We start from the raw sequence: 12,734 nt of genomic DNA, 5'->3' as shown, positions 1-12,734 counted from the left end.
CTCCCTGTCAGTCTGTTTCTTTACTTCCTCAGGTGAGTACTGCAGTTTTAAGAATAACTGCTACAAATCTTGTAGGTATTTGCTCCTGTCCTAAGGATTAGAGCAAATGCATGATGATATGCTCTGTATAGTAGAATCGTACACCTAGCATGGTTCCAGTGTAGTGTTGCTGTTAGAGTATTAGACTAGAATACCTGCGTTTGTTTATTATTACATTTAGACCCCACCTTTTCTCCTCTTGCAAGGAAACCAAAGTGGCTTACATGGTCCTCCTTCTTTCCATTTTATCCTCACAACAACCCTGTAGGTTAAGGTTGAGAGTCAGTGACTGGCCCAAAGTCACACACTGAGCTTCATGGCCAAGTGGTGACTAGAACCCAGACCTCCTGAGCCCCAGTCCAACACTCTAACCACTGCACTACCCTCGCTTTCCCAATGTTCTAATCCTCACTCATCTATAAAGTTCACTGGATGACCTTGAACCTATTACTATCACTCAGACTAACCTACCTGACAATGTTGTTGTGAGGTTAAAATCAGAGGTGGGGGGGGGAACCTCGTAAGCCACCCTGAGCAATTTGGAGGAAGGGTGGGATAAATCAAAAATAAATTATTTGCTATTTATCACATTTCTATCCCATCCTCACAGGGTTGTTATGAGGATATTGCAGGGGTGAGGGTTGGAGTGGAGCTAGGTAAGCCACCCTGAACATGTTGAGGGAATTTAATGACATAAAAGATGTCATTAATAAATTAATAAATACAATCTAATATAGGTATGTGTAATTCTTGGCTTCCATCTAAGTTGGTATTTATATGCATACTTGTACTATATTGCCCAGAAAGTGAACCTGCTGCACGAAATTTTCTACGCCATAGGTTGATGGTGTGGAAATCATTGTTTTTCCTTCCCCCACCCCACTTTCTTCTTGTGATATGCATTATGTGGCCATTTCATGCATGCTGTGAAGTGGCCTCTGGCTGTTGAAAGTACCACAGGATTCTTCATTATGGGAAGCTGATAAAGTATGTGAGTTTTGACGCTTCTGACGAGCAATGCCCTTTGTTGAAACACAAATTAATAGGATTCATATCCCAACTTTTTTGAAAGTTGAAATAGGATACTATTTCATCAGTAATGAAATAAATATGACCCAAGCAATGTCCTTGAACGATCTTCAGTAGTTTGTTCACTTTATGGGAACTGATCCTTTTGTAAGGAAGTCCCAGAATAGGAGAACCTTTAGGAGGGCTCAGTAATTGGTAGTTTATGAGGACCTTTTCTGCTGTGGCCCTCCGGCTGTGGAATGAGCTCCCTAGAGAGGTTCGCCTGGCACCTACATTGTAATCCTTCCGGCACCTTTTTATTCTCCCAGTATTTTAGCATTTTAGCTTCCTAATATTTTAGCTCTGGTGTTTTAAATCTGTATTTTAAATCTATGCATTGCTGCTAGGCTTTATTCTGGTTGTACTGTTATATTGTGGTTTTAAGCTGTCATATTTTATATTGTTTTATGCTGTGCTTTGTGGTTTCAATTTTTGTGAACCGTCCAGAGAACTTTGGCTATTGGGCAGTATAGACATGAAATAGATAGATAGATAGATAGATAGATAGATAGATAGCAATAAACTTCAGGCCTGGGGGCCAAATCCAGCCAACCCGGACTCCCAGTCCAGCCCTCTGGGATTCCTCAGGGGGCCACACTCCCTTTCTGTGGCCCCACCCCATTTCCTATGACCACCCATCGTTTGGTAGATTCTTGGCTTTTGTGCAGTTACCCCCCGCTTCTAAAAATTTGAAATGCCTCTCCTGTGACTTAGTGGCAGTAAGAGCTTCATGTTAAAATAGGTTGGTAGTTTTTGTATGTTGGCCCCACTCCTTTTGCCCTGTCCATGTTGCCCCGCCCATTTTATCTTCTGTCCTGCCCACCACTGGAATGCGGCCCCCAAGAACTTTTCTGAAATGGAATTTAGCCCTTGGGCTGAAAGGTTTAACACCCCCAGTATACATTTTCCAGAAGGGTTAATATTTCTGAAAGTGGGGGAAAGCGATAAGTAACCTTGCACCCCTGCATGCCTGACAGGCGCAAAGATAACATTAAATGCAGGCAAGTAAAGCTCGTTCAGCCACCCTGTTTAATAGTTGCCGTAGTCTGAACTAAGCACTTCTAACCAAACTGTTTATGTATATCTATATTCTATTGGAGGATTCTTGGGCTTGGATATGTGTGGTTTCTTAAGTCCAAGAAAATGTAATATAGATATGTAAATACTGTGGGGGGGGGTTTAACACTGGTGGGGTTTTAAAAACTCAAATCACCACTTTCACGTATGTGTTGGCAACTTGCCTCAGCAAGGTGTGATATGCTAGCATGTGAATATAACATGTTGTACTTGCCTGTGATATGGAAATGACTGACACCAATGCATGACAGTTACTAGGTTTCTTGCTGGGGCATTATTTTGCCCAGTCAATATTGTCTGCATAATCTTGCATATTTGCATGAAGAGTGATGTTGCAAGTGTCCTCTAACTTTAAAAAGAATATAAATAGTGGATGCATGTGGGGACGTGGGCACTAACAGGGCTAACCGTTATACATTTACCTTTTAACAGTAGCTGACGAGACTAAGCTCAGTACAATGGATGACCAGAAAACAGGTAAGAATTGACTGTAGGGTGGTTGCCATAGAAACCTTGGTCACAGCAGCTTACCACAATTACAGAACTGCCAATCACAGTGCATGGAAAAATAATATTTCAATAGTTGCATGACTCTTTTTTGTCACAAATAACTCAGATATTATGAAATACAATAATTAATTTACACTATTTTAGAACTATAGCAAGTATGAGAAAATTACATATAGCAAAGTGAGTCCAGACACTCAGTTCTCTAAATGTAGTTCTTTAAAGCCGTTATCATTCCCTAGAGCTTTTTGGGTAACATGTTCTTTGGTCTATAGTCTCGACTTAGAGCAGAATGCTTTAAGAAATCTGGAGTATTTATCTGCAGGCACTGTTAATGCCAGACTTCTCAATTGTGCTTTTAACCACAAGGTTCCATCATCCTTGGATATACACCTAAATAGCACTTCCATCTTCGGAAAAAGTTGGCAATCGGATATCATGGGCTGCCATTTAGGCTGTTTGCCAAGCCTTCCCCTTCCCTTGTTAGGAATTAGAACAAAATAGGATGAGTGCCATAAGCCATGCATTGGAGGCACTTTGCTTTCTGTGTAATGGTCATGATGCCAGCTTCGAAAGCATGAATTTATTAGCAATTAAAATAATGCACCAGCTGCAATTATGAGCCTTTATAATTTATTAATGCAAGTTAACTTTTGACCTTTGGAATGTTGTTTTAATTAGGGTAGATCTAGAGGACACAGTAACATTCCATACAGGGAAACCGTAACATTACTTAGCTCTAATTAGAGACGATTCACCTTTGAATCCTGAAAATATTACTTATTTCCAGCATGACTCATTGAATAGGGCACTGATTATTAATGTTTTTTTTTTTAATAATTGGCTTTCTGTTTAATCACATTGTGAAGCATAAACATTCAACTGGAAAACTATATTTAAAAGAACTGGAGGGATTCAAGCATTTATTAAGCAACTAGAATAGCTCAAAGATCTTAGTAAGCGAGCTGTCACAGCATTGCAGTGACTTGCATGCATTCATTACATACTGAGATTAGTCTTGTTAAGTGGCATTTATCAAAGCATGTGGAGTCTAAATGTGCATCGCTTTATAGGGTTGGACGAGCTCTGCAGAACTAGATTTCTGTTATTCAGTCCTGTGACTGTTGCCTGAGCTGACAGGCATAAGTCCAAGTGATATGATGAAATGCTAATTTAACAAAAATGAATTTTAGTTTTCTGACTTCTTGATCCTACACATTTCTGCTGTGTTTTATGCCTGCAAGGCATAATATTCTAGTTTTATGACACTGTGCTTGTTTGTACACCCATCCTGAATACTTGATATGTCTGCATAACCAATAAGAGTATCCAATAAGAGACGAGCGCTAAAGTAAATTAGGTTGTGCTCACGTAAGGGACCTCTAGCACACCACCAACAGCATTACCTGGTGTGATGGGTTTTCTGGGGAATATTATCACACTAGCTAACGCTGTTGATGTTATGCTTGAGGTTCCTTATGCTGATGCAATGTAATTCACATTAGCATTTTGTTTTCAAACTCCCACAATGCCTCCCATGCATTCTCACCAGGTCTTCCTCGTTTTGGCCTAATTTCACATTTTCACAGCCTTCCAGTGTCATCTATTTCTTATCCCAAGAAACAGATGGATCAGACAGCAGTCCAATTCTTCTTGATTTCCTCTGGTTTTGTTTACTAGTCTCTTACCTGCAGCAAGCATAGTCTCGTCTTAGGCCCTTGGGTTCAGGCTGTTAGCACTCGTTGAATAAGTCTTTTGCACCGACTATACATACTGTAGGGGAAATGACCACTTGCATTTAAAGGAACACCGTTCCTAGTTTTATTTGTGATAATGCAAACTATTCCATGTGGAAGCCTCTGTTAACAGCCATGAAGACACACTTGGATTATAGGGCAATGACCCTAAGCCACAAACCACCTGGGCCATGCAAAATAAATATTTAGTGATTCTTTTCTTTTTTTAAAAAAAAGTTTTAATATGATTTGGTTCTTTTTTTCCCTTTGGCTTGATGCAGAGCAGATTTTTCATTTGACTTGTAGAGTTTTTCTGTTGTCAAAAGCTGAGACACTGAATGAACCAGTGTTATCATTTCATTAAAAAAATAGCAACTTAGGTTATAAAATATAAATATTTAATATGTACGGTAAAACATTTTTCACTGAAGTATATAAACTGCAAAACAGTGGAACATATTTACATTGGCAGAGTAAACTTGAACCTGTTTAAAAATTGCAGTTGGGTTTAATTGTATTGACCTCAAATGGGAAAGTAAGGTTCTCACCAGGACAGAATCTACTCTAATAGATTTAAAAATTATTTTTCTTCCTTCAGTTCACTTGAATTGCCTAATCCTTGTCAGTGTTTACAGTTCATTCCAAAGGTCAGAAGTATATTCAGTAGCAATTGAGTATGGCTCATTTATTCAGCCCTAAGCGTACAGTAACTATGATGGGATATTTCCATATTCACCTTGTCATAATGCTAACAATAGGTCTCAGAGAACAAAAAGGCTTATTAAAATAACATGATGTTCACGATAGACATTTATCAGTGTGTGTGTGTGTGTTCTGGGAGTTAATGCTCTTTTTCAGTAATTGATATAATTGCAGTTTTAGAATCTCCCCCCCAGTCAAAATCCTACTCCTTTATCATGTGGACTAAACTGTTAAATAAAACAATTTATTTAGAATTATGCACCCATCAACACTAATGATCTAGTTTCACTGAAACTACTGAGACCATACCAGTGTAGTGAAGGAAGAATCTTCCCAAGCTTCAGGATCTGAAACATTTGCTCCATGAAATGCCCTTGTGAGGCTAATGATCAGTCAACCATGGCTAGAAATCTCTGGAAATTATCTGAGGTTAATGATTGTATAAATGCACTCCTGCTTACGTACTGTGAAACCACAAGTTAGAGGTGCTAAAAATGTTCATTGACACCTGTGGTTATGCCAACTTTTTTTTTTTGGCCAGGTGGGGCATGGGGAAATTGCCCAGTCTGACAGCTACAGACTATGCTTGGCATGTTTGAGTAGAGGCTATATCATTGGTGCCTGTCTAGTGTGTCAAAAACGTATATAGTGAGGGCCGTTTGAGACACCGAACTAAATAAGACATTGTTAGAGAAAGATTTGGCTACCACTTGAGATGGCCATACCATACCCTACTGCAAATTCCTACCCCTTAGGTACATCTGCTGAGAGGGAGCCTCAGTGAGTGACAGAGGTGGCTTAATGGGCAGATATCAGTGCCCAACCTAGAACTTCAATGTCCAGTACACCTGGAAGAGAGATGCATAATGCTTCCCATCAGGACTGCAATCTGGAGAAAGCTGCTAAGTGCCTAAAGTAAAGCCGGTCATGAAGGAGGTACCCCATTTGCATCCCAAAGCATCAGATGCCTAAAATAAAGGGGAGGCTCATGTAAATAATTTCCCCTGTGTGCAAGGTGAAAACCTAATGATCCCACAAAGAAGAAACTAAGAAAGAAAACAAGAAAACAAGACAATGCACAGATTGAAAGACAAAATTGAAGGGCATCCTGGTGGGAGAAAAGTTCCAGGTGATGGTGGAAATGCTGAAGATCCTATCCACTCTCTTCTGGGAGATTTATTCCTGTGACTTGGATTCCAGTGTTGAAATTGTGTTGATCTCAGAGGCATCTTCAGTGAAGCAAATACTGTAGACACCTCCATCTGCATGAGAGAGAGATGTTGTATAAAAACCTGTCTCCGCACCTAATTCATTGCGTTTATCTGGATGACGTTCTGGGCCCTTGGTGGCAGCCTCACAGTAAGAGTTGGTCTGACAAAACAATGTATGTCGGCCTTATATGGACAATTAGTATTGGGAGAGGTAATCAAGGTATAGCATGACTTCAGCTAGACTTAGGTAAAGTGAATGATCCAGATCATGTTTTCATGGCATACATGTTCCTTAGATGCTCAGATGTGACGATACATAACTCAGATGGTTTTTGAGGAATAAACTTAGTGTGGTATTGGGAATACACCCAAGTCGATCCCCATTCAGCAAGTGACCATGGGACAAGATCTCAGAATCTCATGGGGTCAAGGACAAAGCGTGCTGAGGACAAAGAACCAAGCCCACATTATGCCTTGGGCCCTGTTGACTCTTCCAACTTGCCTGAGAAAATCTAGGTCAGCCTTCCCCAACCTTGTAGCCACCAGATGCTTTGGACTTCAGTCCCCATGAACCTGAATGGGGTATTGCAGAACCCAGTGCTTTGGAACTGGTAGCACCCCGTGTTATCCAAGGGTGGCTGAATCCAACCAACTGACTTCTCAACATTGATAATGACCAGCTTTTAGGCTGGGATAGGAAGGTTACAATACTTCCTATGAGAAGAAAGTGTCTGCTTTCATTGATGTGATCGATAAAAAGGATAAGAAGCATTCCGTTGAAGTGAAGCAAGCAAAGGTGATTAAGTTGGCTGAACAACAAAGCAGTACTGCCAAACACATAGTGGATTGTGCAGGACAAATGATCACAGGACTAAAATGGAAGACTTGCACCTCTTTCAATGGCAAGGGTCTTACCAATCAGGAGACTGATAAACTGTGCATAAAAGAGATCGAGACAGCAGCCCATTCATTGGGGATAAGTCCACCTACACAGTACTTTATAAACTTAAGGGACAATCAAAACTCACTGTGCATGGTCACTGTTATACCAATTACCACCAAGACCAGTTTTAGTCTTGACTGAAACTGCCATTAGTCCCAGAATTGCAAATGGAAAGATAAAGGCCACTCTACATCTTGGTCAAGTTAGACTTAGCCAGACTGCACTTTGGACTAGATTCTAGAGCCTCAAAACACTTCCTTTGACTTCAACAATATACTTTCAATCATCAGGGACAAACAGATGGAATAACATCTGTTAATTTGTTATTCACCACCACTGAAATAAGTTATGCGACCAGGTTCTACACCTTGCCGCTAATCAACCAGTGCCTTGCCACCATAGGAATTGGCAAGAGGAAGTTGAAAGAACAAGAGAACCCCAGAAGTTGAGTGCTAGAAGGGATCATAAGGAAGAGGCTGAGAGCCAAGCAAACCCCAGACAATTCTTGGAGCGTTGCAGTAGGGAGGGTGTCCATGTTGAGTCACATGATCATGAAGAGTGAGCACTGGGTAACCAAACTCAAGGGCAGTTATAGACTCCAAGCAAATGACAAAAGCTTTGGATGGAATAGAACAAGGGACTCAATAGCTTGACCCTGGGGAATGAAAGGAAACTTTAAGCAGGTTTCTAGTCATTTGATTGAATTGCAGCTAGGTGACTAAGCATTACAAAAGCCGTGCTTCTGAGAGACAGCTACGTAGAGGTATGCAGTACAAGGTGTGCCATGATGAGTGCCCAGGTGGTGTTAGTCTTCTGATCTGTTTTGTACTGAGCACTCTTTGGGAGTGGTCCATGTTTCTTATGAAGGCTCTAGACTGGCCAATTTAAAGGTGCCCTCTTTAAATTGGGTCTTCTTCCTGGGGTGGTGACTTTGTCATTAGAAAGACATTTGCATTTATTCCGAGTTCCAAAGCTTTATATACTGCAGCAGGGCAACTCCTTTAACTAAGCCACAGTAGAGCAGGGATGGGGAACCTGATGCAGAGGCATTCCCTATCTGGCCTGCCAGCTTCTTCCCCAGACCCCACCCCTTTTCCTTCTTATTTCTGAGTAGGCATACAGAAGCTTGGTATTTTGGATGCTCTGTGAACGTGCTATTGAGTGATTCATTGCTGCTTATCTATGAAAAGACATGCAGAAGCCTTTCCCTGCTTACTTCTGAATAGACTTAAAATCAGTAAAAAAAAAATCTCATTTTGGCCTTTCTCATGCCCACAGATTCAAAGCGGCCCCCAGAACCTTTCCCTTATTGGAATTTGGCCATCATGCTGACAAAGGTTCCCCATACCTCCAGTAGAGGATACATAAGGCAATGAACTTTAATTGCAATAAAGGCATGTAGCCTAATTTGCCAACCTCAGGAAATTCTTGTTCCTAGCTGCCATGACCCCCCTGCCCATGCAGCCTTTCCCGGAGCAAAATAAATATTAGTCAAGGTGCTAGGGTGATGCCAGAATAGAGACTACATGTATTCAAGCCACCATGGCTGAGCTTCTCAGTAATATCCCCCTCCATGCTCCCTTAGCCATCTCCACCCTCTTTGCATGCTGTTCATGTCTCTTCAGTTTCTTCTCTCTCCTCAGTGCCGGAGGTCCTCAGTGGCATTAGCAGCCCAAGTAGCTGCAGTGTGTAGGGATTGCCTGGTCTACTGGCATCTCAAGATGATGCCAGGAGCCATAAAATACAGACACCTTTGTTGGCTCAAGAGCCACACTTAAAATTTCAAAGAGCTGTATGTAGTTCCTGAGCCACAATTTGGCCACCCCGGGGAAATGCATTTCTGTATCTACGTTAGGTGATTCTGGGATATGAGAAAACTTTGACTGGCTTGTTTGTATAACAAAGGTTGCAACAACAGTCAGTGGTCTTTAGTGATCTAGATACAGGTATAAATATTTATGTAGGTCCAAAGGAACATGTCAGACAGTCACAAGTGAATCTTCAAGCCAACTGAGTAACAAGTAAAAGTCCAAATGTCATCCTCATTTCTGGTGGTAAATGAACTTTACCATGCTATGAGGATAAATGTGAAAACATCCCTCAGGATACAAAGATTTTTAGCATTTTCCCAGGGGACCTCCTAATATTAAAAAAAAAATTACCAATACAATGTCAATGTTTACAAAGGTTCTGAATTTACTGAAAGACATGCATAGATATATCTTACGTGTAACAGTGCTCATAAGGTGTATACGAAAGTGTGCAATAAATGAGGTCAACCACAAGAATGTATACTGCGACAATGAAGGTTTGTATGTGCCTTTTCCACACAGAATCACCTCATGCAGTTCATGCCACAGTGTGTGCAGAAAAGCTCCTTCACAGAAAATATTTCCAGATGGCCCTATACAGGAGCTCAACCACAACTCATAGGAGAAGACCAAAAATAACCCAGCACCATTAATCTGATGCAAGGATGATTCAAAAGCAGTGATCAGTCAGAATCCCAAATAAAACCCTTCCACTGTGTAGTACTAAGGAATATTCATTTGGATGCAACTCCATGTTACCCAACCTCCTATTGATAGTCCTAGCAGTCTCTCAAAACACAAATTTGCTGGGAGGGATTCTTTCTGTGCTCACTGGCTGCAACTGGAGCATCAGGATACAAATTCTAAGTAAGTTATCTGCTAGAAGAGTATCCTCGTTAGTCTGTTGCAGAAAAAAAATAGCAGCAAAGAGTGTTGTTGTGGCACCAGACTTAAAACCTTTGTGGTGGTGTGCAATATTAGAGGCAACAGACTAACATTAGACACGTCTGATGGAAAAGACTCTTGCTATGAAAGTTCAGGCCACAATTAATTAGTCTTTAAAGTGACAAAAGACTCTTGGTTTGTTTTTATAAGATATGCCACTTAGATTTATCTGAATCCATGAAGTGAGTAAGGTTTCTGTTCCCATATCTGATCCAGTGAGACTATTCCTTCTAAAAATTACAAATGCTCTTCTGATTTTCATCTTAAAATTGGTAATGAGATGCATGTTGTACATACCAGACAGGAGGGTTAGGAGTCAACTATACTTTTGGAAGACATGATTTATATGAGGCAGAGGTTGGTTTCTTGTATTCAAGAATAAAAACAAAAAAGCTTCAAGGGTCTTCGGTTCCATTTAAAATGATAACTTTTTCCTAGCATCCCTTCACTTTGAGGTTAGCAAATGGTGAATGTATGAGTCATTAATTCTGAAAAGAAATGGTTAAAAGCAGTGGAGGCTGGTGGCTCCAATGTCGGTGTGGCCATGAATCTGCTCCGGGTTTCAGTCAGAACCAGTCAGAACTCTAAAGGAGCTATCCAAGGTAGCTCCTTTAGAGTTCTGGCCAGTTCTGACTGAAACCTGTAGTAGATTCACTGCCCCACTGGCATCGGAGCCACCAGCCTCCACTAGTTAAGATGCTCTGACATTATTTATTAGGGTATTCTGAAACATTGCAGACTTTGGAAACAACCCATCTGTTTCAGTGGCGATTGAGTTGGAAGGTTTCCCAGTGCCCTTTTTCAGGAGTGTCTTAAAATGCAACCTCATTTCCATTACTAAACTGCAATCCTATGTGCACTTATCTGGGAGTAAGTCTCCCCCCTCCCCAAACTCAGTAAGACTTCCTTCCAGTAGACATGCATAGGATTTTGCTCCAAAAGATTCAGGTCTCAATCCAGAGAAAGTTAGCCATCTTTCAACCCCATTGAAACCAGTGGTGTAACTTAGGGACATCTGCACTGCGGTTCTCAACCAAACCACAGTTTCTGAGAACTGTTTCCTTGCTGTGAAGTAACCAGTAAAACACTGAGCTGTTAACACAGAAATGGCTTTTACTGCTATAGTACATATTCTGCTTATGCAGGGTTATTCCAGTCTTCCAGCATCTGTGAACTGTCCACATTTATGTTGATGGCCACCCAAGTTCAATAAATACTCTTTTCCCATTTCTGCAATCCATTATTAGTTTTACAGTACTCTGGGAACATTAGGTCATATCCCATCTCGCTTTTCCTTTGGGAGAGCACAACTTAAATAAATATTGTTCTCACAATGATCCATACTGGGTAGCAGGAAATGGGCCATTTTCTTCAGTGTCTCTTATGAGCATAAATAGGTACATAATGTAACTACTGTTTACAAAAGGAGTGTGGAGCCACTTGGTAATTAGAATAAGATTGATGCATATTTCATTTAAAATGGATATTCAAATGCAGAATCTGAGGGAGCTTAAAGTTGCCACATAATAGGATAATTTTCTCTCCCATTGGTTTAAGGAATAAATCTTTTCAACAGCTGCTTTATTCGCAGCTACCTCATCCCTTGGTCTTTCAAAAATTTCACCTCCAATTTTGTGTGGGTGGGTGGGTATGCTGTCTCTCAGATAGGATTTGAACAGACCTAAACTTTAAAAAATAAATCACTCATCAAACTTCCTATAAGGGTTAGATGACTGTAAAGTCAATGTGAAATACAGGATAGTTATCCATGCTGAAGCTTTCTCCTAACATATCAACATCAGAAATATCCTCTGGAAATATATATCACTAGTTAGCAAACTAGCTATATAATATAACTATGTCCGATAACTTGCACTAGACATTATTCCAAATATTTTGCAAGCATAGGCTAAGGATTGTTTACACAGCTGTGAAGAGCTGAACTATCCTTTTCCTTTCTTGCTCATCACACTAGCTGGCCCTTGTCTCCAGTTCTCCCCAGGTCCTTTTCCTCCCTAAAATATTGGGGAACTGTGGGATGGGAACCATTTCTTACAGTTTACTGCATTTTTTAACAGTCTGTGAGTTTACAGATACTTGGTTACAGCGGTTTCCAATCTTCTATAAAAATTGTTTCCTGAGATGCCTTATCTTCTGAGTGTAGGGTGAGCATGGCTTACGCATTGTATGGGGTTCACTATAGGTGTTGGACTCTATTGCAGCTGCTTCCTAATTCTGTCATTAATCAGTGAGTCATTCCTTATGAACGTTGCCTTGCAAAGCAGTGGAGGAGATACATTTATGGCTCCATCTTAACCATGGTTAGCAGATTGGAAGATAACTCAGGAACCCCTGCTCCCTTGCCTCAGCCTCTCCCCCCCTCAAGCAAATTCACCCATAACTGCACTGAAGTACTTTGCACCAATGTTAACAACAATTAAGGGTTTCCTGTACAGGGTTTCCTGTAAACCCACTTCATTTTCAGAACCTTTAAAGCAGGGGTCCCAAGCTTTTGGGGTCAGTGGGCACATTTGGAATTTCGAGAAAGTGTTGTGGGTGCTCTCACAACTTAGTTGCCATTGAGGACTTGCCCATTCATAAAATGGTTGCCATGGGGGGCATGACTGGTCACAAAACACTCTTCCTATGTTCAGGCATACATTTTCCTAATTATTTCATCTGTAACTCAAGAGCA

At 40.8% G+C, this 12,734-nt stretch overlaps 1 protein-coding gene across 1 annotated transcript in view; it reads left to right on the top strand.

The window, feature by feature from the left end:
- The window catches only part of PARD3 (par-3 family cell polarity regulator), a 798,354-nt gene that overhangs the window by 565,563 nt on the left and 220,057 nt on the right, over positions 1 to 12,734 (top strand). Inside the window, exon 18 of the mRNA XM_084859201.1 lies at positions 2,617 to 2,661. Coding sequence (XP_084715327.1) covers positions 2,617 to 2,661 — 45 coding nt within the window. The remainder of the gene's footprint in view (positions 1 to 2,616; positions 2,662 to 12,734) is intronic.

The sequence above is a fragment of the Heloderma suspectum genome, chromosome 5 (genome assembly GCF_057233095.1).
Source record: "Heloderma suspectum isolate Gila_16-S chromosome 5, 16-S_ref, whole genome shotgun sequence".
NCBI classification, from domain to species: domain Eukaryota; kingdom Metazoa; phylum Chordata; class Lepidosauria; order Squamata; family Helodermatidae; genus Heloderma; species Heloderma suspectum.
This window is presented reverse-complemented; position numbering and strand designations above follow the sequence as displayed.